The following is a 27,176-nucleotide window of genomic DNA, read 5'->3' on the forward strand; positions in this document are numbered from 1 at the left end:
TTGTGTTTGTTATTTTTTATTTGTTTATCGATTACTCCGCCGATTGTGTACCGATTTTCAAAATGTTTTTTTTTCGATTTTCAGATTAAACTACTGAAGCGTATGGGACCTTTCGGATATTTTTCGATGGTGACCAAAATATATCCTCAGTTAATGTTTATTTTTATGATACATAGGTATAGGTAGATACTAGCTATGGTTTGTATGAAAGTTAAGACCTTTGTAATACCTTAACATGCAAATAATATTTTGAGTTTAAGTTTGAAAAGCATTTATGTATTTAATAGCGAGACGAGTCAACAACCTAATTTAGCTTCACAAAGCACTAGAACTCTGCTAGAATCCCAACTAAGCAAGGCGTTTTTAATGATGGTTATTTCAAGAGTAATTTCTTTAGTTAATATTCCTGTTGACCAGACCACTTACAACAAGACAAACAGGTTATATTAAGTTGAAGGTGCATATCGATATTAGTACCTAGATAAAACTTAAGTGAGTCATATCTTGACTATGTACATGGTCACACATTGAGCTACTAACAACCAGTTTACCAAGATCCCGCTTTGTATGATCTGTTCATACATTCGACGGTCAGTTTACACTGGTTCTGTGTAACTGTGTGTAGTCGTGTGTTGGTATGAAGTTCTCCTTTCACTCATTATAAATGTGAACCTCCAAGGCTAGACTCCGGTTTGACTGTGCCACGACAAAGCCTATATTGTCTCGTTAGAAAAAAAAATCAATCAATGATATTTTGTGTTCTGTTAACTTACGACATATGTAGCTGTGTATATGTGTGTGTATGTATGTTGGTACGTGTTAATGAGTGTCGTGTGTGTGAATTTGAAAATTAGTCTTTTGTTTTTTAGTTTAACTTTTTGTTTCTGTAAAATGTGTAATCTGGGGGTTTACTCTAATTCAACGAAGGAACGAAAAAACTTCGCAGATTGCGTACTACAATTCTATTTATTGCGAACGTTCATTGACCAATGACTCTGAGTAAATAAATAGGTCTTTGATATTTTAAAACGTTTAACTAGAATTTTGTTTCTGCGAAGTAGAATTGAGTAATCTGGTTCTGGATATCCGCGGAAAGAATACGAGGGTTCTGTGGTACACAATACAACTCAAATATATTCTAGTTTCCCATCACAACGAAGAACTTGCAACCCTAATAACTAAATACGCAACTGCAACTAATTACAATTCTCCTTTGCCATTCAAATTAAATCCATATTAGTTCACAGTTAAGTAATCTCGTAGGTTGTAATTGAACAATCATAGTAGTAAGTGCATGCTGGTTTACAAACTAAGTGACCTAGATATTGCCGCTCCAAATGTCGTGAAGATGCGTGCCAAGTTTAGAATACTCTTTATAGCTGTTGGACCATGCTTGAAGTTGACTGACACTTTGTATTTATTTAAGACATTGTCAACTTTATTCGCAAGTGTGTAAGGTTGAGATTCTATTTGACAGATTGGGATAAGTTGATATGATCGTGTCTGTATGACATTTTGATTGTTAGAAAAATGTGTGGAACAGTTCCTTTTTCGAATTTGGAAAATTGGTTTTGTTGTAAGTAATTGATTGTTTTTCGGCCAGTGTTATGACTATGAGGCGGCCAGTCTGTTCTATTAGATACAAAAAACTATAATAAAGATCTGATAAAAATTAAAATAAGAACGTTTTATGTTAATTGTCAATTAAGACTCTGAATTTAAAAAAACAAGGAACTGGTAGATATGCCAAATGATATTCTTTAAGTTAGTTTAGTCCTGAAGTGAAGTATATTATAGCTTCAGAGAAAATATATAGATACTTATAAGAATTCGTTCCATTTAAAATGTTCCATTATCTTTCATCTATTATCTTCTTAAAGAAAACATATGAAATCTAGAAAACGTTTAAACTTAATCTATCCTGCATAATATTATATAAACTTCTACCTACTTAAAAAAACTTCTATTAAGTTGCGAAGTTATAAAGTCTTCCAATATCCAGGTAGAATGAGAATATCGTATAAGGCTTCGATTTCTCTTATCTTCAACAAGAACTTTGATTTAAGGTTTCAAGGCTCAATGTTTTTAGTTCTAAACTTTCTGATTTACTAAGCGAACTTTATCTGTGAAAACATAGAATAGCGTTTTCTATGAATCTTTAATATTGAGAGGAAATTAACTTTTCTTTTCCGTTTATTCTTTATTAAAAACGTTGCCCCATACTAGGATTTTTTGTGTCGTGGGTGCGAACAAATATACAAGTTCACAAACACATGACGCCCAGACCCGAAACAACAATTTGTGGATCACATAAAGTTGCTCCGTGTGGGAATCGAACGACACGTTGTGTGGCTGCCAGTTGCCCAGTCACCGCCCCAACTGTGCAGTTAACTGGTCTAAGTTAAATCTACTTATGTAATTCTTTCCGTGGGTGTTGTTAGAACCGACAACCTATTATTTAACAGAGACGTGGCAGTAGTGTTTTTTGATAGCGCTGAACCTCACTCACTCGCCTGTCAAGCATGGATTATATGGCAAAGCCTCTTTCCTAGAGGTGGCCCATAGTCCAGAAGTGGACTGTCATAGCCTGATCATGTCAATGAAGAGTATAGGAACAAATTAGTATTCAAAGTTAACGTTTTTTACAAAGTAACTTACAATAAATAATTTTATAAAATTGTTCACGGAACGAAGTAAGGTCATGTCGCTTAAGTCATCGTATTTACGACATCAGAAAATGTTTTCCTAAACATACTATAGAAGGTTTAATACATTTCCAACTTTAACTTTTTGTAATAAAGTCGAAAATGCGTTGAAAAACCTCAATGATTTGGGGTAACTTGACGTGCTGTTGCTTGAATATTTTGTCTAATAAACAATAGAATTGACAATGATTAAGTTTTGTGTTTGGAACATAATGTTTTATTTAACGTATTGCTGTAAATGTACTTGGTATTTATGTGCCTTAAGTTGAAGGTCGTAGAGACCATTTTGTTTGTCTTACAAACCGCAATTTTCATCACGACTGCGGACACATAGTTGTGACTTGTAATATTTGTTCATAAACGTAGTAATATTTACCTTAGTTTATGTTACTATTTAGATAAAAAAGTATTCTATGTTCATTGTATCAGGGTTTATTTCAATGAATTTAAATTCTGCGGAGTGCTTAACGGGTTACCGGGACTCCGGCTCGAAAAGCAAGAGAAGGAACGGGGTGGTTTTTAGTCAGTAAGAGTTTGACACTCCCTCTCGATTCATCAAAGGAGAAATAAGTCATATTGGATGATTTTCCACCCTCAAAAAAGCTACATTTTCTTCACAATTCTATTGGTTTCGTGCGTTATCAATAGTTCCATCACCATCATAAGGGATCATCTGTATCGTCAGTCAGTTCACTGGACATAAGTCTTTCCAATAGCCAGTTACTCAATTGGAACACAAAATAACGAAATATAATAACTAAGTACCTATTACAAGTAATTTACAACAGCTTAAAAGAGAATTTCTAGCTTTAAATATTCATATTTATTACACAACAATATGCTAGTTAGAATTTAGTTCAGTAAACATTTCGACTTTGATCTTTGAACATTTAAATACTGAGAATTTACAACCAAAGGTCCTAAAAACAGTTTCAGCTAACGTATCTTGTCAGAGATGAAAACATCGCTTTAGGGAGAGTCTACAAGTGAATGCTGTCTAGTCTCTCTAGGTACTTTCTGCCTATCAAATAAGGTCGTCTATTAACATACATACGTAGGCAACTGCGGTTATGTTTACCCCAGTTCTAGGCTAGATTCTAACGGTAAACCTAAATACTAGGCTATAGAAAACTGAGGGCTGTAATTACTAAAGATCGATATCTAACATAGCATTCGTTCGCGATATGAAATCTGTTTTATGCTAGACGACTTCTCGATACAAGTAAGTAAGTAATTTTATAGGGCTCTTCATGAATTGGTACTTAATTTAATTATGTAGAGGACTGAGAAGCTCTTGTCTTTACTTTGATTGATGAAACACTTGAAAAGGTATGAGAAAAATACCTAATTTTCGTTTCAGGTTTCTTGTTGTAACTAAGCCATTTTGTTTTGTGTGTTAAATTAAATTGTGAATACTGTTTAATGCTGTTGCTACTGGGCGTCAACAAAAGAGGATTTTGAAATAAAAATTAGGATCCTTTGCTGGTTGGATAGAAGTATAAAAGCCATAACATAGAAAAAAGTGCCACCATTCTCTATATGAAAATCGTAAAGCTGTCGTGTCGTATAAAATGGAAAGAGTGCGGTGTGCACAGCGCTGTCGGTTGCATTTATCTTAGTGCTTCATAACTCGGGTGAAGCGATAAAAGCGCTGGAATTCAGCCCCGTCTCTTATTGGACAATGGCCGCGTCTGTTTTCATCAACATTTTGAGTTAATTCACTTCGTTTATGAACTCAAAAATATTTGTCTTTATCCTCTTTTCATGGAAAGAGAATCGCATGAAAAATTAAGGTACCTAACAAACCGATTAAAAAGTACTTTTAAACGCTTTGTTTCTTTGTAATAAGTTGAAGAATAACCTTGTATTATTAAAGCTTACGTCTGCATTAATCTTAGCATTCAAATGCGGCTGTAATTTACTAGTCAGTATGCAAGATGTAGTACGTCGGCGTAGCTTGGGCGTGAATGTTGCTCAATCATAAACCGACATAAACTACCACGCTGACACGTATTGCACATGTATCATTATAACATGCTATTGTTTATAACATTTGTGCCTAAATGACAAATGACACTCTTTACACAAAATGATATGTGACAATTAGAATGGGGTTAAATCTCTCTTTTAAAAGTAATACCGGTATACCAGATTTCTACAATCATTAGTCAAGTATTTATTAAAAACTAAGGGGATTAGGGACTTTGATATCAATGGACCTGGATTATTCCTTCTTTTTTTCTTAAGGATTTTAAGCACAGCTCAACGGCTAATATTTTTAAATCTAAATTATTAATACCAACTTCTTTAGAGTCTGTCTAGCTTAAAAATGTGAGTGGCTAGAAACATTAGCATAGCTTTTGGCAAGCTCGTAAGTTGAGGTCGGCTCCCACTCTAAGTTAATGAGACTGAATCGTATTAGTGATGTCCATGGAGCCACTGCCATCTGGCGTCCACAACCAAATTACTGGCTAATAAGGCAATTTGCAGGTTAGACTATCGTGTACCGGAGCTGCGGACTACGTAGCGGGTTTACCGGGGCTCCGGCTCGAAAAGCAGGAGAAGGAACGGGGTGGTTTTTAGTCAGTAAGAGTCTGACACTCCCACTCGCCTCGCCCAAGGCGGGAGAAGTAATTGGATGATTTTCTCAAAAAAAAAAGACTATCGTGTACCGGTAGCTGCTCCATTCATGCTTCAGTTTTTCCTTTTACTATAAAGATTTTTCTTTTCATATTTGATAGTTTGATTAGATCGTGCATCTTGATCAATATTTAAAATGCAATAGGTATGCGTCTTATGTTAGTAAATTAATGTTGACTTAAGTAATGCTTTCAGCTGCGAAGGTCAAGAGTTTCATTGAGTAATGAAATCTCTATATTTTTTTGTCACTATCAATCTCTATATTTATTGAACAAGGAATCAACAGAATGTTTTTATTGACAAGTTTTTCCCGTATCGATTCCAGAAAAGGCCGTTAACGCACCTCCTTTAGTGTTTCAAGTGTCCATGGGCGGCGGCGATTGCTTACCATCAGGTGATCCGTTTGCTCGTTTGCCGGCTTATTCCATAAAAAAAATAGATCTTCTAGATACTCGTAAAACTCGACGTTAAGTAGTACATGAGCTGCCGCACATACTAAAGTTGGTATTAGCATGTGTAATACTGAACATGAGCACCTTTCTACAGTTCTCTGTGTCTCAGTGGAAACTGGAATATACTGCTAAATTGTCACCACCGACGCTCAGACAGTGAGCAACGGCTGTCAACCTTTCGAACCGGATTTTATTTATTTTATTCGTGCCAAATTCGGAGACAGTCAAGAGAAATTTACCACAAAATGTAGATAAATACTTAAATATTTTTTTGCGAATTCATGTCTTTTAATATTTTAAATTGTATGTAAATAGTTTCTCGGAGATCTTATTTGTTTTAGATTTATTTATTAATGTATTTAATGTGATGCGTTTTTGGCGTTTAGCAATTATCATTATTATAGTTTTTTTTAAGGGTGGAAAATCATCCAATGTCTTCTCCCGCCTTGGACGAGGCTAGAGGGAGTGTCAGACTCTTACTGACTAAAACCACCATTATTATAGTTAGATAAATATTTTATTCCAGTAAGTATGTAAATTAGTGAAGTTTGAGAACCTCTATTTGAGTTCATAAGCCAGAGATATAGTTCACATTGACAGAAGCTATCTAAACACGACTATTGACTAATTGGGATTGTATAATCATAGTCCATAGCTTTCAGAATAAACATTTATACATCGGTTAATAGCCATTTTTATACGCTAAAATAAATAAATATATATTTTTCTATGGAATAGGGGGCAAACGAGCACACTTGTCACCCGATGGTAAGCGATCAGCGCCGCCCATGGACAACCGCAACACCAGAGGAGGCACAGTTGTGTTGCCGGCCTCTAAAAAAGGAGTACGCTCTTTTCTTGAAGGTTTGAAGTTCGTATAGGTTCGGAAATACCGCCAACGACAGCTCATATTTACGTCAAAAGGATAATAAATACAGTTGAACGCATTATACATATTTATTTTTGTATAAATAAACGTTATTTCGCAAAAAGGTAAGTAACGTTTTATTCAAAAAGAAAATTATCAATTCGTGCATATTTTCAGCAATTGCTGTAGGTAAGATAATTACAATGACTTTCTGAATTTTAAGAAGGTTGAAAATGATGGTTGCCATTTACAAGACATTTTCTTATTAACGATTGCAACTGTTGAATATTTGATTGTAATTTTAAGTAATAAGTAATTACTTATGCCAATGGCACAGTAATGATTGTTAATCACTTAATGCGTTCATATTTTATTCATTGTAAAGAAAAATGAGAACAAAGGAATGGTTTTTTTAAAAGAATCAGACATAGAAACTTTTCTGTTCTATGTATTCATCGTATCGTCATGCCTTTTTATCCTCGAAGGTGAAGGCAGAAGTGCATATTACGGCACATAATGTCAGTGTTCAAACTGCACCCACTTTTCACCATTTGCATTATAAGTCCCATGTAATAGAGGTTGAGCCTATTGCCATATATTGGACACAATTCCAGACTCTTTACTGAGAAAAACGCCCAGCTGGACTTTGCCTGACCAGCGAATCGAACCCGAGACCTCTAGCCCGGCAGTCGTACTTGCGACCACTCGACCAACGAGGTATTATAACTTAGATTAAAATGATTATTAGTAAATATTCACTAGTATACACACACATCCACACACATATGTATTAGCTAGACCAAATTACTAAAGTCTTTAGATAAAAGCACTAAGTTCAACAAAATTATTCCACGATTTCACACGAGATCATCTTACCACATTCATAATTTACACCTATGTATGTATTTCCAATACAAAGTTAGTCGCCGGAATTATTTCATGTCCCCAATTGACTTTTGACATTAATTGCCCTCGGAAGGCAAACAAAAGGGAGAGCTGTCGGTAATTTATGCAGATAATGCTGTTGACCTCTATAATTGCGTGTGGGAGTACAGGATTTTTCAATTGCCTTCGCAACGTAACATTTGCGAATCGAGTTTGCTGGTTACTGTTTATAAATATTGAGCGACTGCTGTTGGTTCAACGGGATTGTTTAAACAAGCCTCGTAATAATTAAAATAGGTACTGAATTCACAAAATTATGAATAGAATTTGCTTACATGATTCAAGATTGAAATACATGATGAATGTTTTGGAGTATAAAAGGCCTAAGTATTTAGTCTAGACTAGGTATAAGGGTATAAGGTGCTCTGAATATACTTAGGTACCTATCTATCTATGTATAAAGACATGATAACATTTATGTCTATTGATAAATGTGTCTAGATGATATAATAAGCTTTGAATCTATAAATTCGTAATCATTATTTTAGTACCAATCTATTTAGTAACTATTGAACGTTTTAAAGTAAATGATAAAACGTTATACAAATTAGAAAATTGAGAGATATATCATACATTTTCATGAATATTATAGTGGAATTCTATCTCAAAGAGTGTAAATAAGTGAGATTATCATATATCTAAGGGATCTCACGTTTATTGGCTTAAGAACTCAAGACGGTAACTTTGAAATTATCTTTCGTAATTTATTTGAGTTGTATATTACTTTTTTATGTAAAATAGAGTACTTAATTGAAGTATTTCTCGAGTTCTTTGTGATTTTATTACTGGTTATACAGGGAGATGTTAGATTTACGTTTGGTGGTATAGGGTAATGACATGGTCACATGTCGTATGATTTTTTGATTCCTCGAAAGTGTCGTTTTTTAAACATTGCTTAATCATGTTGTTACAAATATAATTTTATTTTTGGCTTCCGAAAACTTTATTTTTGTATTACAAAATTCCGAAATCAACTTAAAAGTTATCTAGCAATTTGACTAGATAGGTATCTATATTTAACCCAAAATAGACACTACTATCTAATTGGTAGCGCAAAACTATGATAACTAACTATTATACAACTTAGGTTCTAATTAGCTTTTGTTTTCAAGTTATACAAATAAATAGAAGTTACTCTGTTTGTATAATTAGTACTTTCGCAGCTACGATGTATAAAGTGACGTCAGACTTTTGTTTTTTAAACATAAACGTTTTAGGGACACGTATTTTATGTTTTAAACCTATTTTTATAAGGGATTTTGGTTTATACAATTAAAATGAAGTTAAAATGTTTAATTTGTTTTGAATTGTGTTTCAATTAATGCTTACGTATTTTTGTATGAAGATTTCAGCTCTGTGACATTTGTTTGCTCTTCGTTTTTGTAGAAATTATATTTACGTATGGTTTTTTTACTCGGGGAAAGTAATCAAATGACTTCTATCGTCTTGGGCGAGATGAGAATCAGACTCTTACTGAATAAAAACCACCCCGTTTCTACTCCTGAATTCGAGCTGGAGCTCCGGTAACCCGGTAGGCAGTCCACAGCATTTACGTATGGTAGACTTATATATTTATTTATATATTTGAGCACACATATGTACAGTAGCTATAATTATAGTGGACACATATACAGAAGAGAGGTATATAGGATCATAGAACCTTGTCAATTTAAAGATGTAGGTATGTTGTTTAAAATTGAGTAATAAGTCATTATTTAATTCCTACACAATGGCGATTTCCTTTTGTTTCGTTTTCAATAATCACTGAGGTATTATTATATTAATTTTAGCCAAACTCACCTTGACGTTTCCTATATAATTTCGTGTATTATTCCTTTAATAATCAAATAAAACAGTTTCGCATTGAGCATTTGAATGAAGACTTGTTTTTATTCAAAATCTGTTGCCTTAAGCAATTAGGAGGGCGTAAATTTGTGTCAAAACAGACCTTTAAAGTATTTTCGTTGGAACTTTGTCTCGTAATGGTGTTTGAGTTTCGTTAACTGTACATATCTCTATATAGAAGTCTAAACAACAGTTGCTTAGAGAGATTAACTCAGTCGAATTACGTGTAATCACAATTTAGTCACGTTAATTCTAGCTGGGAGCGATTTTCGATTAAATGTGCCTTAAGATTGAACTTCTTGTGTCTATATGTTCTAGGTAATTCGATTTAGTGGTGTTTAAGTAACGAATTGGTGGTTCGTAGGTTTTGTGTTACAATTGTAGTTAGGTCAGCCATTTTGGTTGATTATTTGATTCAGTATTTTGTTTGTAAGCTCTTTGCTAAAGTAATTGTACAAACAGTTGGAAAATATTAAATGAGACTAAATAATTACGTAGTAGAGGTTGGATTGAGCTCAGTGGCGTGCCATTTGAGAGGCCTATGTCCAGCAGTGGACGAGAACAGGCTGATGATGATGATGAAATTGATACGTTACTGTCAAAAAGAGAATTATGTCTAACGTATTTTAAATGTTATGCAATGTTTAATATATTCTTTATCTCGTAGATTAAACTTGAGGAAAACACAATAGGTTTGTAAAATAGTGTCAATCGCCTTTTAATGATACTGTGTTTTTAATTTAAAAAAACTAATTACTAGAGCAATTATTTATTGATGGATTAGGTTTAATATGTGGCAATATTGCCTAGTTTAATTTAATTATTAAATAAATTACTGACATACATAAATACGAGTATAAGTAGGTATTAATTGCTTTATTACGTAATTTATGATTTAGAGTCGACTTCATTATTTAGTTTTATTGTTACTCAAACGAATTACTTATTTGTAATTTATTTATTGCGTAAATCGAGTTGAAATTTAATAGAGGAGGTAAAAAGTCCACCTAAATAGATGGAATTCGAAGCAATTTGCTCAAGTCAAGAATCTAACTCGTGTTTAGTATTCAAAGCTAATGAACACCTAAAAGTATCCCACACATGTAATAAATCATGCTATATAGACGTTATCAAATAATCTACAGTCTATATTAATTACCCATATCAAAAGCGTACCTTTCATCCCCCAATCAAATCTTTTTGACAGCCAAATCAACGGTGGTATTTTAACACCCACGCGTATTTAACACTCCACGTTTGATTACACAGGCTACACAGATTACACAGCTACGTAGATTACACAGCTACATAGATTACACATCTACACGTATGTTCGAAGCAATTTCCTAGGCTAATTATGTGGGGAATGAAAACCGTCGTCGTAGTGACAAACTCAATTCATTTCCCTTTGCGTTTCGGCTCGTGATTGCCAATAGAATGCTTTAGTAGGTCAACCGGCTTGAAAAGTTGAAAGGGTTGACATGAAATGATAGCGAGAAAAGGACTTAATTTCCCTCGTAATTAATTTCGAAATTCAATGAAGTTTTCCGTGATGGTCTGATTGTTGACGGGCTATTTGTGTGGAGATTTTTTCCGTTGTTATTTTTAAGCTGCGTGGTCTTATTCGAATGATAGTAATGAATAAATAACACAATGTTGTAAATTATTGTAAATTAAATTATATTGTAAATTATATTATATATTGTAGCAATATTTACACATTGTGTAAATTTCGTAGCAATACTGAACAGAAGATACAGAAACGTTTAAATTGATTTTTTATGGTATAGGCCGGTATACGAGCAGACGGATCACCTGATAAGCAATCGTTGCAATTGCAGTTACAACAACTTTTTTTAAGATCATCTTAAAGATAAGAGTAAACTTTGTATAATTCAATTAATGATGTTTACACAGAAACTATTGGAAGAAGAAGTAGTTTATACTTTCTCAAGTAAAACGACTATAATTTATTTATTTTACCTGATGCATACAGTGTATTGATACGTAATGCAAATGTAAGTACCATATGCTAGAAATTGAATAAGAAAATTGTGTTTGATATGCAATAGGTGTGTATAGAAAACTCATTGCGAATGAGAAAAGCACTTTCTTTTAGTTTGCATATGCGGGAAATACTCGTAGTTACATTTATTTTATTTAAACTCAACACGTAGTGAGAGAAGATGCAATATATTATTAAAAATACTGCATCTTTAATTTATTGCTAGAATAGGTACTTAGAATAGTATAATTTATTCTCTATATAGTCATAGAGGATGATGATATCATGTTCTCAGATTTCTTTTTTTTTAAGAATTGCTACTAAATAAAAGCTGAATATAAGTTTCTTAATAATATTCTTAGAGACGTTTTCATTTTTTGTTTGGGGAAAGTCATTCAGTGACTTTGAGTTAATGCCCCAGCATCCCGTTTTGTCTTCTAAGTTCTGTACCTTCCGCAGCTCCGAATTAAAATTATTTATTTATATTTTATTTAAATCTATTTAAAAGAATAAGAGTATTCATTCAAAGTATTCACAGAAGCCTCATATTGAGCTTCTGTGAATAAGAATAAAATAGGGGGGCACTCTATGTTATTTCTATGCAGACTAAAACATAATATTGCGACTATATTATATTTTATGATCTTAAAACAAGTATAAACAAACACACTAGTTAGGTAAGTTTTACAAGTCGTTAGTCAAAGTGACGCTAAATTCCATAAGATGTAGTCACCGCTTGTTTAGCTTAGATGATTATAGAGCCGGATGCGCATACGCAAGGTCGTTAGAAACCGCTACAAAATCGAAGTGCATGAACATCGTATCTTGTAAGACAATCTCTATATTAGTATTGGTTTAGTTGAACTGAGATGAAATGGTATGTTGTTTCTGTGTAATGTATGTCTGTTTGTCTGGTTTTTGTTTGTATGGAAAGTGATGGATTACCTATAGTTCAAATTATTATGCTTTACCATTCAACGTGGTAAGGCAGCCAATCTTTTGGTCAGCGTATACTTACGACTGCGATGAGGATAATTTTTTCGACGTTTTTAAGTCTTTGTAAATATTTTAGTTGCTCCGGGAATCGAACCCGCTACCCGTTACACAGCAACCAGTTGCCAAGCTACCGCAACAACCGTGCAGTCATAAACTCAATGCATAGGTACTAAATACTTTTAAAGATGAAAGAAGGCACTACCAAAACTTAAATAAGAAGAAAAAGAACATCTATAATACTAAGTGCTAATTTGAAATCAATCGAAAAACAATACCCGTTCAATTCGAAGGCAGGTAATAATTAATTTGCGCGCTTAATATGAAATTACTTTAAGAGCTTATGAGTCGGTTACGTCATTTCAGTAATACGTTACACATTGTTCTAAGTATGTTAGGTAGCTTTAATTATTACGCACGGTGTAGGTTGAGATGCTTGACTTGCTGATTAGGGTGGTTATTGGGAGACGAGATTAGCGGTAGCGGGGTTGTGAGATCTCTTTTGAGCGGTATGTCCGTGACATACCGCATATGTAAATGAATAACATAATATCAATGTATCATAAAACTATGTAGTAATTTCCGTATGAAGAGTTTTATTTTTTAAACAGCCAAGTTGTAGTAATTTGGTTCTTAATTTGATTGTCTAAGGGCCGATTTTTCATTCAACAGATAGCCTTTATCTGTAGAATAAAATTGAAATTATGAAAGTTTTTAGTATGCAAGAATTGTCAAATAGTACATATTCAAAATTATTCCTCCGATTTAACTACTAGAAAAAAAAAACGCCCTTAGATTACTACACTTAAGGTCTACTATCTAGAATATTAATTTTAGTAACACATGTCTAAGAGTTTTAGGCTCGTTAATCGTCCGGTGGCAAAAAATAAAATAGCCATCAGGTACAATACCACACTATAAATATCTTATAAGATTTATTTTATTATACCCGCTTCATCTCCTCACCATATACGCTACCTACTGACTGCTAGTGCCTAAATACAGTAGCGTTATGCATTAATAGACGTGATTAATTGTCACAGTGTTTACCTACTCCAGCCGTTTGCCACTTACGTACTTCATTACTCCTTAAACCCTGAATATTCATTCGTTAAATAAATGTTACTGCGATTTAGGATTATAGCTGTTATTACTCAGTTTTATTTCAGTTCTAGCTTTTGCTGCTTTGCTTGCGCTCTTTTAAAGGGTTGCCAGGTTTATAAACAAAAATGGCCTCCTTTTTTAGAGTAACGGGGGATTAGATAAAGACAAAAAGTAGCCTAGTGACTCTCCATCCCTTGAACTACACGGAGCTGCGGACTGCCTAACGGGTTACAGGAGCTCTGGCTCGAAAAGCAGGAGTAGGAACGCGGTGGTTTTTAGTCAGTAAGAGTCTGACACTCCTTCTCGTCTCGCTCAAGGCGGGAGAAGTCATTGGATGATTTGCCGATCCCAAATAAAATCTCTTGAACTAATTCCATTAAAAAAACACGTCAATCCCTTTTGCCGTGATATACAAACAAATAAACACACACACATTTTCACATTTATAACCTTAGTAAGTAAAGTATGATACTGTAGCTGGGTTTATTTTAGTTTTATGAGACTGTACTGAGAAATATCTAGAAATTTATTTTGTGTTGTAATGTAATAGTATGTGTTAATGTCTAAATAACATGATACAAAATTTATTTAATCGTCTTTGAAACATAGTAGTAGGATTTTTCTTCCTAACTTCTGCTCCGAATTGGTTTTCTTTAAGTAATCTAATTGAATCTAATCTTTCAGTTAAGGATGAATTCATTATTTTTCAGTCTACATTTGTAAGTGTAGGTCTTTAAAACACTGTATTTATTTCTTTTAAATACAGTGGGAATTGAAGGTGAGCTATTGCTGTTGCATTAATAATAAATCAATTCTGCAACATAATATTTACAACTAAAACTACAAAACTTAAAAACTAAAAATTATTTACTATTAACAAAGCATCAAAAAGTGCCCAGAAGGTAAGTCAAGATTAATTAATGTATTTATTATAATCACAACTCACTATTATGCAAAGTTATACCATAATGAAGTTTTCAGTAAACATTCTGTTGGTCTAAACATTTTTTCCCGGATTAAGTTTCGTATAATCAACACAACATTTTTAATTAAGCGCAAAGTCGCGGTTTTTTATTCATAAATTATGATCGCGGTTTTTTGTTAAGTGTTTGTTAATTTATTATGATTATAATGCGGAAAAATAAATTTTGTTTAATTGCTATAGGAAGCATTGAAATTTGAATAAACCAATGTTTTTTTTTGTACTTGAAAGTATTTATTTAAAAAAAGTTATTTATTTATTAAACTTTATAAAACGGGAACATAACTTTACCAATAAAATGCAAATAAGTTACTAAAATAATAATTGTCGGCACATACATACATGTATGTCTATTTCGCTAAAATAGTCTAATTAACAGAAAGATACATTATTAATATATGAGTTAAATTAAGTGTTACCCTAATAGCCAACACAACAAATCGTATATCCAAAACAACTGAAATAAAACAATGAAAGTTCATGTTCATCCTGTTCATTAAACCGCTAAAACAACAATGTTAGCAAGTTTTATATTTCCCAAAGGTAAACCGAGGCACTGGGCCCGATTTTAATTAAATAGAAAGTCCAATCCCGAAGTTAGAAGTATTGGCAAAAGTAATAACAACTAAATAGATATTAAAACAATAAACAGATTCCCACTTACCATTTGGACACGTGAAGAGGTTTCCCTGCGAACAAAAACAAAATTATTAAACTACATTTTCAATAAAAAAAAGTTTATGATATGTTCCTGACAGGCATTTAAGTGTACTTTGATCTCGAATTTCTTCAAGTATTTGCCAACCGCTATCTCCAGCGATTGTGGTGGATAAATTCATAATAACTAATTTAGAAGGATCAAAGCTTTACTGCTCATCCATTTGGTCCTTTCCTTTTGAAACCAACAAGAAGTGAATGACGTATTTTTAGTCAAAGGGGAAACTTCGCCGCTGCTGTGGGCACTAATTTGTCTTACTAAGAATCTTATAACCACTCTTTAAATTGTTTAAAAGGAGCTTGTCTAAATTGGTGTTGCGGTAATAGACACGCAATGTTAAAATCCTTTGGAGAAATAAATTTGAGAAGTAAGTATTTGAGGGGTGGTTCAAATAGCAACGATCGGGATTAGAAAAATTTGGCAGTTATTGAAAATGTTTGCATTTTTTTCCGGAAAGTGTGCGGGCATGCAAAGCGGGCCCCCAGCACCCTTCAGTAATTTCCACCCACGCGACGCTTTGTCAAATAAGTTTTTTGTCGTCACATGGTTTGATTCGGGCCACAACCTACCTCGCTTTGTGACATCTGGCTTTTTTGGAGGAAATTCTAATATTTTATTAATATCCAGGCAAGTGACACATTCACTTTATAAAGAGATTGATTACCAACAGTCAGAAGTTTTCGACGCTTTATCATTCCAATGTGTTAGTCTCATTCATCATTACAAAGAATTTTTCTTCGACCCCAGGAAACTGTCGACTTTGATTCCCGACATTTTACAAATCTTTAAGAACAGAGAGAGTATCTTATAAAAAGTTCGCTTTGACATATTTTGTAGCGGCCGGCTGTTGACTAATTAAATTCTTGATCTCATTCAGCACAAAGTTATTTATTGTATGAGATTAGAGATTAACGTAATCTACTTAGCAAGCACCGTTCTTGACTTAAGTCGGCTATGTAACGTGCTTTCCAATGCACGGCGACGTAACCTGTTATAGTACAGTACAGCTTTGTATATAGGAACCGCTTCGTGAATCTAGGCAGCCTAGGTACTTAGGTCTTAATAAATAGGCTAGTAAGTCCGTGAAGGCTTTAGTGTCCCCCTCTATGCCGAAGTAAACTTTGTATAGGCCGCCCGTCATATTACCGAGCCCATATTTGGGAATCTCGTTACACCGCTAGTCAATTTGGCTTGTATGTGACAACATTATGGCAATGAATCTTTGTTATGGCCGTACTGTGTACCCATACTGTTTGAGGTCGGACGCTAAATTAATTTTAATAGGAAAGTACCGAAATATATGATGTCAGACGAAACGGTGTCATGTTATTTTCTCTAGTTATTCTCCTGCCCGAATATATTTTTCATTTTCATTTTATATTCTGTGTTTTCCATTATAGTGATGTATTAGAATAAATATTTTAAACCATTTTATTAGTATTCAGATAACGACCATTTCATGAAATATAATAAAAAATATTCTACGTTAGGCTGGCAAATATCTACAAATTTGGGTCGCCGACGGGTGTATAACGAAAATTACCTAAAAACTAATGGATTGATATTCCCTGACCACATCGAAACAAATCCGAAATGTGGTCAGTTCACAGTTTTCCATTCGGAAATTGATATAACGGGCGGTCGTGACAGAATGAAACATTTCGAGTGGCTTGCCAAACCGGGGAAAGTGGGTTTGCGAGGACACTCGCCACCCGTGACCGAGCAAAACAGTTATAAAGGCGACCAACAAGATCTATAGGAAACAAAACTAAGAATAATCTGTTCTAATTGTTATGTAACAAGAATTAATGGTGAGAGTAACGCAAATGAATGCCGAATCGTAGAAAGTCAATGAACAACCGCCAGACAAAGAAGTGCGAATTTAATCAACAGTGTTCCGAAACACTTAAAACTGTCATACTAGTAGTTTTACTTACATAGGATGTTTGCCAAGAACTTGGGTGCGATAAGGAAAGAGAATGTCAGAATTTATGACTCAAGTTTTATTTCAAAGAATTTTGCAGTGGCAATACGATTCTGCGGTTTTGTTTGCAATGTTGCCGCTCTAATTTATAATGTTGTTGAATTCTAGTTACCTAAAAGGCTGAATTCAAAATTAATTTAGCAAATATCACATGACTGCGGTACGCTAAAATACATATACGCGGGAATTATACATACGTACGTACGTCACTGCTTTTACCAAATCAAATACGTGTGTCGAAAGCGCAAACCCACAGTCGCAATGTTTGTCTAACTACTTACAAAATCACAGAGCCGCCTATCTGTAGAGATACTGACATGACATTCGGTGACATGAAAGTTAATGTATTCGATTCATAGTTTCTCGGTGTAATCGATCTCGCAAACTGCACAAAACCGGCCGACAGCATTATATAACTTGTAATTATTTGTTATGAGACCCACTCGATACTGGAGGAATTTAAAAACTTTATGGGTAATTTCGTTGTGTTACCTTATAAAACAAATGTGATTCGCCACACTATCGCTCGTTGGATCGAATTCAATTTGTTTTTGGACATACTAAGACTTCAATCGTTATGACACCTAAATGAAACAATTGAATTTTTCGGTGTTGCATATTTGTAGTTGATTTTGTTTTATTTGATGGTAAGATGGCTAAGAATCTTTACCTAAGTTTTACGACTAGCAATTACTATAGGTTATACAAGACCCCGCTAGTGTTACAAACGATTAGTCTGTAACATAAGAGGTTCAGGATACTTTTCCACCAGAGATGTACTATGTAGTTATGCTACGAAGATGTAATAGCTAAGCTGTGAAACTATGTAACCGATTCCACTGATACTAACTGTAGCTGTGTGACGAAGATGCACAGCTCGAGTATGCGATGTATCAATAGTAGAGAAGCCATCTATAGCACGCGTCTTTTCATTTAAAAACATAGCTTAGTTAAGTCCGATTCCACCAGTGCTAACACTGTGTACTAATGAATATAAGTGGTGGAAGCCAAATGCATCCACAGCAACGTAGCACATCTCCAGTGAAAAAACACGCTTATATGTACGTTACTTTACGTTGTCCTTAATTAATTTTTACTCTTTTTGTACATGTATAAGTTTTATTTATACTTAATGTCAGACACTAGACTGTAACGACCTTAGACAATTCTTTATAAAAATTATATCGATAAAATCCATTACAATCGAGTCCCTACTGAATCGATAGTAAATTAATATGATTGGCTCTATGATTAGTAATGTTGCAAAACGAGGCTCTATTGCATTAATATACTGATAGTATTACACTCAACTGAGTGTTATCATTATATCGACTAATGAGTGTGGTTGAAACCGAATTGATATAGCTAATCACATACTTAATCGTGGTAACTAAGTGTAATGTTCAAATGGTGGTGTCAAAATATTATGTAATTAATGGATTGATTAAACATTAATCTTCTCTAATCTGAGGGCTTAGTATGAGTTTGTTTTACGTTTAACGAGATCGAAACGAGAGCGTGTTCGGCGCTCTCATTGGTTGATTCATTCGCGCCAGCCAATCAGAGCGCCGAACGCGTTCTCGTTTCGTTTTTGTTCAACGTAAAGTAAACTCGTACTAAGGGTACTGGTCATCTCATGGCCTTTGTGGCTTAGTTGTATGAGAACTAAACTTTGTATACAATCGAGGTTTCATTATAAGTATTGCTTTCCTATACATTTTGTATATGCTTTTGTCCCATTGGGCTTTATTAAGGTTGGTTATATTATAATACATACTATGAATAGTTAGGGAGCTATGTCTGTATATCAATGGTACTATTGATCTAAAGGCATTATCAGATCAACTTTCAACGGTTTCAATACAAAACAATGGCATTGCATCGCAAAGCAAACAATAAGTATTTTCTTTGCTTAACTTAATTTGGTAAAAGTAATCAACTTTGCAATAGTGTTGCAATTGCATTGTCTAAATAAACTGTTCGTTTAACATACAATGAGATGTTCCGCTAATATGATCGAGGAGGCTGGACCAACATCCGTCTGTGTCAAACTATTCTGTGTTGGTCTTGATCAGTTTGTAATTAAGCCTTTTTGCATTTTTAATCGAGTATTCCAGTTTAGTAAAATAATTTATGGGGTGTATTCGACTTTTTAACCATTCTCAGGTATAGTATACAATCAATAATTGTGCTTTGTTTGTGACAATTACGTCGAAAACATTGTCCCATGGGAGTATGGGGTATAGTACCCCTAGTACGAGTTTGCTTAACATTTAAAGTAATCGAAACGAGAGCGTGATCGGCGCTCTGATTGCCTGGTTCATATGCGCCGGCTTATCAAATGTAAAGAAAACTTGTACTAAGGGTACATACGGGACTTGTAACATAACTGTCAAAAAGTTGATGTTAATATAGGTAAGTATACGTACTACAGTCTATGACTTCAGGCAATTAAAAAGTGTGACGTCATGTTGTATTCAATTTTTTATTTAACTGTTCAATCAATTCTTTGTAGGCCATTGATTGCTAAAGTCGGTGTTACAGATTTTTTTATTAGCTTTAATAGCTAAGTTATTAGTTGTTACAATTAATTTATATTTAATTGCATTCCGAGATATCATTAAGCTAATATATATTGTGCAATTAATCCCCAATTTTAGTTCTAATGTCGTAATAAAAAACTTTGAACGGAATAATTTAAATTGCTTGTCTTAAAATTGTAAGATGGTTGGTTGGATTATGAATATTTTCACTTAACCGAGTACCATTTTTAAGATTAAAGTCTGGAGCGTAAAATGCTTTATCAGAAAATACGAGGGGTTTTATAACCGACTATAATATCTTACATTGTAGTCTTCTGGGAGACCAAGACTCGCGTTAGAGTGACAATTAAAGATGGAGTGTGTAGTTATTTTAGAAACTCGTAGTTTTTTTTTTATAATAACTATCGTGAGACATACTAAATTAACTAAAAATCACGGTTTACTCACGTACATTAATAGAGAACACTCTACTAGTTTCCACTAACGAGAGGGACTCTTCAGTAGGCTGCGTGACGTGACGCCGACGTCTGCGCACGCTGCTCATGATGAAGAGTCCTCGATGACTCGAAACAGTAGAGCTTTTCTCTATTAATTTACGTAAGTAAACCGTGTTTTTTAGTTCAGTCGTAGTTTTAACTATTTTGTTTTCTATTATAACGCATGCGTAGATTGTTTTTCTATTTACCTACTCGTTCGAATACAATTTGTCTTGGTGGCTATCAATAATCTATTAACGAGGACTATATTAGCAATTACTTACTAGCTAGCTACGAACACTGCGATCACATTCAACAAACACATCTGTGACTTAGCAAACGTAAAAGGGAACAGATGAAATTGAGCAAAGTGAAATAAAGTAAGTAATAAAAGCTTACCTCTGTACTGGCTTGTGCACCAAGCAACAGGAACACGACGACACATAGTGCCGCCGGACACCTTATCAACATCGTAAATCTGTGGACAAAACAATAACGGTTTAGATTTTCTTTACACTTTAGTATATTTGGTACAGTGGACAAAATGCTGTGGTGATATATATATATATGTATGTAATTTGAAATGTAATGGAAGTTATAACCTACATGTGGTGAGGCTGTGAGTTAATGTATCTAACCTCGATTTGATTTTGAGAATGGTACTGTGAGTTTTGGTTTTGGTGTTTGAAGTTTGTTTAAATGTATTTAATAAAAAAATATTTAAATATGGATTGAACGATAAACATGATTATTATCACTATAACCACAACTACAGTTTTAAAAGTCACAATAACTTTCTCAAAAACCGAGAATAGGTACAATTCGTACATATTATTACTATAAGGTTCTTTTCTATGCAGAAACTAATAAAAATTTACTGTAGATTTAAAACCCTTAATATTTGAAATGCTAGTTGTTTGTATTAACATTCGACATAAGAACCGCAATTTCCATTACTTTTTGAAATAGAATTTGTTTTTCTTTTCAAATTCAATTCCTTTGCAGTGGGTACTTTAGCGAATACAAACTTATAATCGTAAATGGAGTTGCAAGAGAAAACTAGTGAGTGTTTTATTACCAACAGTTGCGATGTGAATGCCCTGAAAATACTCAGTTTGTAAGGTGGAGAGCCAATGTAATTGTGAAAGGTTGCACTCAGCAAACAAACAAACAAACATACTTTGTTACTGTAGCTCCAATATGCTTTGTAGTTCTTAACTTAATGTTTAATTGCTTTTTAGTCTACAAATTGATGTAGGTACAAGTAAACACCTTTTAGGTAGATAAGAGTCATAATCCAATGAATGAAATGGTGATAATGAAATGAGTATTATATATATTTTTAATAACGTTGCCTCACACTAGGATTATCTTCTGTGTCGTGGGTACAAATATTATGTTCACATACACATGACACAAAGACCCGAAACAACAATTCGTGGATCACACAAAGAGTTGCTCCGTGCGGGAATCGAACCCGCAGCTGGTTGCCCAGCCTCCGCACCAACCGTGCAGTATAAATAAACCCGGATAGAATATAATAATAGAAAAAGTCGTGACAATATTTGAAATATGCAATCCGTGTGCGCGATAAATTCATAAACTACAATAGTGGCTTAGTTTGTGAACATGAAATGGTTTAAAAATATTATCATGTATGCAATGCTATTAATATTATTTAAATCAACTGCTTATCAGAGTTCGACTGCTAGATTATGGGTTTCGTTTATATAAGAGGCGTTCCGCATAATTTCCATGCAGACTGGTTGGAGATCACAGTTTTAAAGGTTCAGGTTTATGAGAGAACCCTTTATAATGCGAGATAATCATCCAATGACTTTTCTCACCTTGAGTGAGGTGAGAGGGAGTGTCAGACTCTTACTGACTAAAAACCACACCGTTCCTTTTCCTGCTTTAAACCGGAGCCCCGGTTTATCAGAGAGCCCTGCTGTCTGGTTTCTGTTAAATATGTAGTCCCTTAGTCAGATCATACGACACCTGCCTGTGGTGAGTTGGTCAACTCTGCCTTCACCACGGTAATTCTCACATTCACATAATTAATTATCCCAACTACAATAGCAGATAAACTCGTAAAGTAAACACGTCGCTGATTATTGAAACATGTTGTACAAAATTAATGTCATTTGCTCTTCAACCGTGGCCTTTAAATAATCAAAAAGCCAACAGGATGTTCCCTGATTAACATTTATGAAATGAATTAACAAAAATACATTCTCAACACGTTTATGAATTAATTGAAATTAACGTCAGCCTGTATTTGTGTAGTGATTCTGAAATGGATATGTGATTTACGAAATTAAAAATTTGGGTTTCGAGTTTATTTGTTATTTGGACTTAGTCTATTAGCTACTTCGGGCCATCGAGAGGTCGATAACAGCAGACTTTTTTTATGGAATAGGTGGCAAACGAGCAGACGGGTCACCTGATGGTAAGCGATCAGCGCTACCCATGGACACCCGTAACACCAGAGGAGTCATGGGTGCGTTGCCGGTCTTTTGATTTTTGGTGACCTAACTATGACCCCAAGTTGCTTGTGAATCGTGGGGATTATATCAAACTCTTTTTAAAGATAGAGGCTTTTGTTAGTGTTTACAATGATCACGTTTATTTGCCAACTAAATACATGTCTAGTTATGTCAGTTCCATTCGAAATTATTCCGATAGAGTATTGGTATTGAATAATTTGCTTTGTTTAAAAGCTCTTGTGTATGGAAATTAGTGATTATTGGAGTTGATTATTCCTATACCTACGTATGTACACATATAAATTTGCTACCAGAATTACAATAACCGAAATTGCTAACAATAGTGTAGAAATTGAATGTATTTTTGTAACTATCTGCTTATATATATTAAACTAAGTATGCAAATCTAGAGTATGATTTTCTCATTAGAGAAAATGAAACACAAAGTTGTAACATGTTTTAAAGCATATCTAAACTAACTTTTCACTAAGCGAATGCGAGATGGAAAACTTTGATACCTACAACGTTAATAGAAATAGTTATTTACTTGAAGTACTATTTCATGTTATTTACCAAATAAGTAAAGCACAGTATGAATGCTTGCTCCCATATATAAATAGTAACAACTTCGTAGTTGGTATTAAGTTGTACTATTTATACAATACTGGGATAGTTTTGTACTTGCAAATGCAATTGCATTCTATTTTGCAAACTGCAAAACAAGGCAGATATGTATCTGTGGGGGAAAATATTCAAATCTGCACAGTTTCGTACACTGGCTACATGTCATTTAGATTCTGTCAGCGCGTTCCCAAAATCGATCATAATCCAATCTTTTTTTGAAATGGTGTTGACAGTAGTTTGTAACTCGAAACAATGATTGACAGTGTGGATGGAAGGCACAGAGATGTGTATAACACGATTATTCGCAAAAATAAATCCTGTACGAGTATCTACCAACACTATTGGGCTGGAAATATTCATCCTAAAAGAATCCTGCAGGGGACGACCATGGCTGAAATCTGAATCTATAGAACCATAGTTCAACAAAGTACAACATAGCGGGCATCTAGCTTCACTGACTGACGGACAATTCAACTTTGATTTTCAAAAGTGCCTAATTTAGGAATCATTGAAATAAATGCTTTATTGACTTTGAATAGGTTGGAACATAGGCTTAAAACTTAAGCAAAATATCACACAAAACAACAGTAAAAAGGGTTATTCTTTAATTAGTAATTTAAAAAATTACTCAGATGTTTATTCTAAAACTATTTCTAAATGAACAAACGCTATTTCGTTTCCACGATTCAACTGCGGGTCTGAGACTGTGAGATTGAAGCAACATTTTTTCGTAAGTAAAAATTATGAGAATAGCACTCGTACCTACACTACAATTAAAAGATAAGATAAAGAAGCTTTGTCAAAGCACAATGAGGTGATTGTGTTTGTGTTTCGTAATCACATAACTGCAGCTGTTTATGTGTGCGTGTTTAGTGAGTTGGACAGTTGATTAGTCTTAAAGTAGAGCAAGGGCAAGATTTATAATAGTCTCGCATTTGATTTGGTCGGAAATCAAATTGGCTTAACATTTTAACATTGAGCATGTGATTTTTTGGTAGGAAGTTGTGTCATTTTGTTGTCGACTACTCCAAGGATAGATGAATTCAAGTAATCAAGTATTTATTGCATCCATAAAGTCACAATTATGGTACCTTTGGGCACAGCAAATTATAGAATTCTGAATACCTTGTGAATATTTTCAAAGGATTATTATAAAAAGCAATTTTCAAAATGAAACTAGGTATAGATTAGTCATCACGAATACAATAAAACCTCGACTTTTTAATCCTTAATATGGAAGGCGTTCGACCCACCAATTTTGCCTGGTGGTAATTTGACAAAGTTGCACCGGTTTACGATTGAATATCATTATGAAAGTAATAAAAAGTGTAATGGAACTCTGTTCCTTGTAACGGTGCAGAGCAATGATTGGTACTTGCATATGTAGCGTAATGTCCACGATTATTACATAATAACATACTCAGTCTGGTTTCTCGGCTAATGGACCACCGGGACGTTAGAAAAAGGATTTTGTGGTTTTGTATTACGTTTTATTTTTAAATGGAGAAATATATTATAACAAGAATTTCTATTTACGTGTGGTCTGTTGTTTGTGACTTTTGAGGAAAAATAATTAAGTCTTAGGAAGGTTGAATCGCATTCAAAGGTCAGGAATATTTTGTTTTTCTTTTCACAGCTTTGTAAGACGTATCATTTTTTTATAGTATATATGTCAAAAAAGATAAGGAAGGAATAAATTAATACTTGAAGTTAACGATAAATTAATACTTTAAATTAACGAGCAGAAATGAGCAGACGGATCACCTGATGGTAAGCAATCGCCGCTGCTCATGGATACCCGAAATATCAGAGGCGTTACCAGTGCGTTGCTGGCCTTTTGGGAGTTAGAAATATAAGGGTGGTTTAACTATAAGATTTACTTGAGAAACGAAGTATATAGTACCTAATATTTTTACATATTTTCATAATGCATTTCTAATATGCAAATCTTTTAAGCTTTAAGAGATTTACTAGTAGACTAATAGCAACTGCCATTTATTTTATGACAAATACTTTTTAATACACAAATCGATGGAACTGCGACATAAAAGTTTATAGATTAGACTATTGAAAATTGATGTCTGTGTGTGTATAAAGTTGGGACTTCGTGGCGACTAGGATGTGTATTCCTAACACAGTTATTATGGGACAAGTTATGTGAGCTATTTGCAAACAGTAACTTGGCAGTGGGGAATAGCATTATGTCTAGGGATGTGCCGATGTTGCACATTGGAGGTTCCATAACTTTGTAGTTTTTACTGTCATACTCAGAGAGATTTGATTCCTTAGCAATTGTTTTCGATACAAAATCGTTACTAAGAAATAGTTTTAGTAATCATTAAATGTCTCTGAGTGCGCCAGTTTAACTCTAAAGTACTTATGACATAATATGGTATACGAAGTTCTTTAAAAGAGGATCTGTGATCTGGTAAATAGTTGGCAAATCAGTGAGCATCTATCAGGAAATCAGTCATTTTTTTGTTGTATATAGCTAGCATCCTGCAGCATCCTGCTTTGAACTTTATATGGTAATGACAAGCTAAACAGTGAAGTTTAAAGATAGCTAATTCACAAGACAAACTAAAGTTTTTATTTAAAACTTTACCTACCTGGTATTATGACACAATTTTCCTTAGAAGCAACTTTTAATGAGAATATTCTAGTATGAAGTACCTATGTATATTTTTTGCTCAAGTTCTAAAAGAGACGTTGACATTACCTTTGTGATATGAAATGGTACTAATGAAACTAATTAAGTGCCATTGTATTAACGTTGTTTGCTTTTAACGTCAACTAACAGACACTAAAACAAATAATTTTGAAAGTAAAATGTACCTTTTATCATTTTTAAGCCGGTAAATGAGCATACGGATCACTTGATGGTAGGCAATCGCCGCGGCCCACGGACACCCAAAACGCCAGAAGCGTTACAAGTGCGTTGCTGGCCTTTTGGGGGTTAGGAATTTAAGAGTTGTTAGGGAATCGGGGATTGTAAAGATTGGGAAGTGGGGTAATTGGGCCTCCGGTAACCTCACTCACACAACGCAAGCGTTGTTTCACGTCGGGTTTCTGTGAAGCTGTGGTGTTACTCTCAATCATAAAATTGTGTGTAGTGTCTAAAATTATGATGATGACATCAATGGTATAATTTTTACAAACTTAATTCTCGACACCAATCAATCAACAAGGCCGTGCTTATATTGTTACCTATTATTTAATTAACAATACCTACCTTTAAATAACTCTAACCTCTAACCGTCACTCGATGATATCATACATCGTGTCCGGCTTCGGCCATACTTTTTATGTTAACAATTGATCAATCATACCAAATATTAGTAGTATGTATATTTACTTTTTTTATAACCTCACACCTTTAATACCCGAAGGGTTAGGCAGAGGTGCACATTATGGCACATAATACCAATGTACACCGACATTTCACAATTTTGTAAGTCCCATGTAATAGGTGGTGAGCCTAATGCCATATACGAGTACCAGGCACATTTCCAGACTTCGTGCTACACTGAGAAGTTTTCGAAAAAAAACTTGCAAAAAGCCCAGCAATACTTTGACGTTTAAAGAAATAATTAAATTAAGTACATTTACGTATTTGTGGAACACAGATTGAATTGTAAATGTAAGAACAAGTTTGTTTACACAAATTGAATTGCCTTTTATATTGGTAACTAAGGTGGCAAAGACAATATGTCTGATTTCAATCAGATATTGTGTTTTATAGGTCGAGGGAGAAGTGGGTTGAATCTGCGGGCGGGCAAAGAGTTATTAGGCTTTTGATTTCGCAA

At 34.1% G+C, this 27,176-nt stretch overlaps 1 protein-coding gene across 3 annotated transcripts in view; it reads right to left on the reverse strand.

Moving 5' to 3' along the window:
* LOC118268502 (sushi, von Willebrand factor type A, EGF and pentraxin domain-containing protein 1) overlaps positions 1–27,176 on the reverse strand; it is a 79,678-nt gene that overhangs the window by 20,518 nt on the left and 31,984 nt on the right. For all 3 annotated transcript variants that reach the window (XM_035583027.2, XM_035583026.2, XM_035583025.2), the window contains exons 2-3: positions 20,660–20,738; positions 15,204–15,228 (exon numbers count right to left, since the gene is read on the reverse strand). In XM_035583027.2, coding sequence (XP_035438920.1) covers positions 15,204–15,228; positions 20,660–20,731 — 97 coding nt within the window. In that variant the 5' untranslated portion in view covers positions 20,732–20,738. The remainder of the gene's footprint in view (positions 1–15,203; positions 15,229–20,659; positions 20,739–27,176) is intronic.

Source organism: Spodoptera frugiperda, chromosome 29 (genome assembly GCF_023101765.2).
Source record: "Spodoptera frugiperda isolate SF20-4 chromosome 29, AGI-APGP_CSIRO_Sfru_2.0, whole genome shotgun sequence".
In the NCBI taxonomy this organism is placed as follows: Eukaryota; Metazoa; Arthropoda; class Insecta; order Lepidoptera; family Noctuidae; genus Spodoptera; species Spodoptera frugiperda.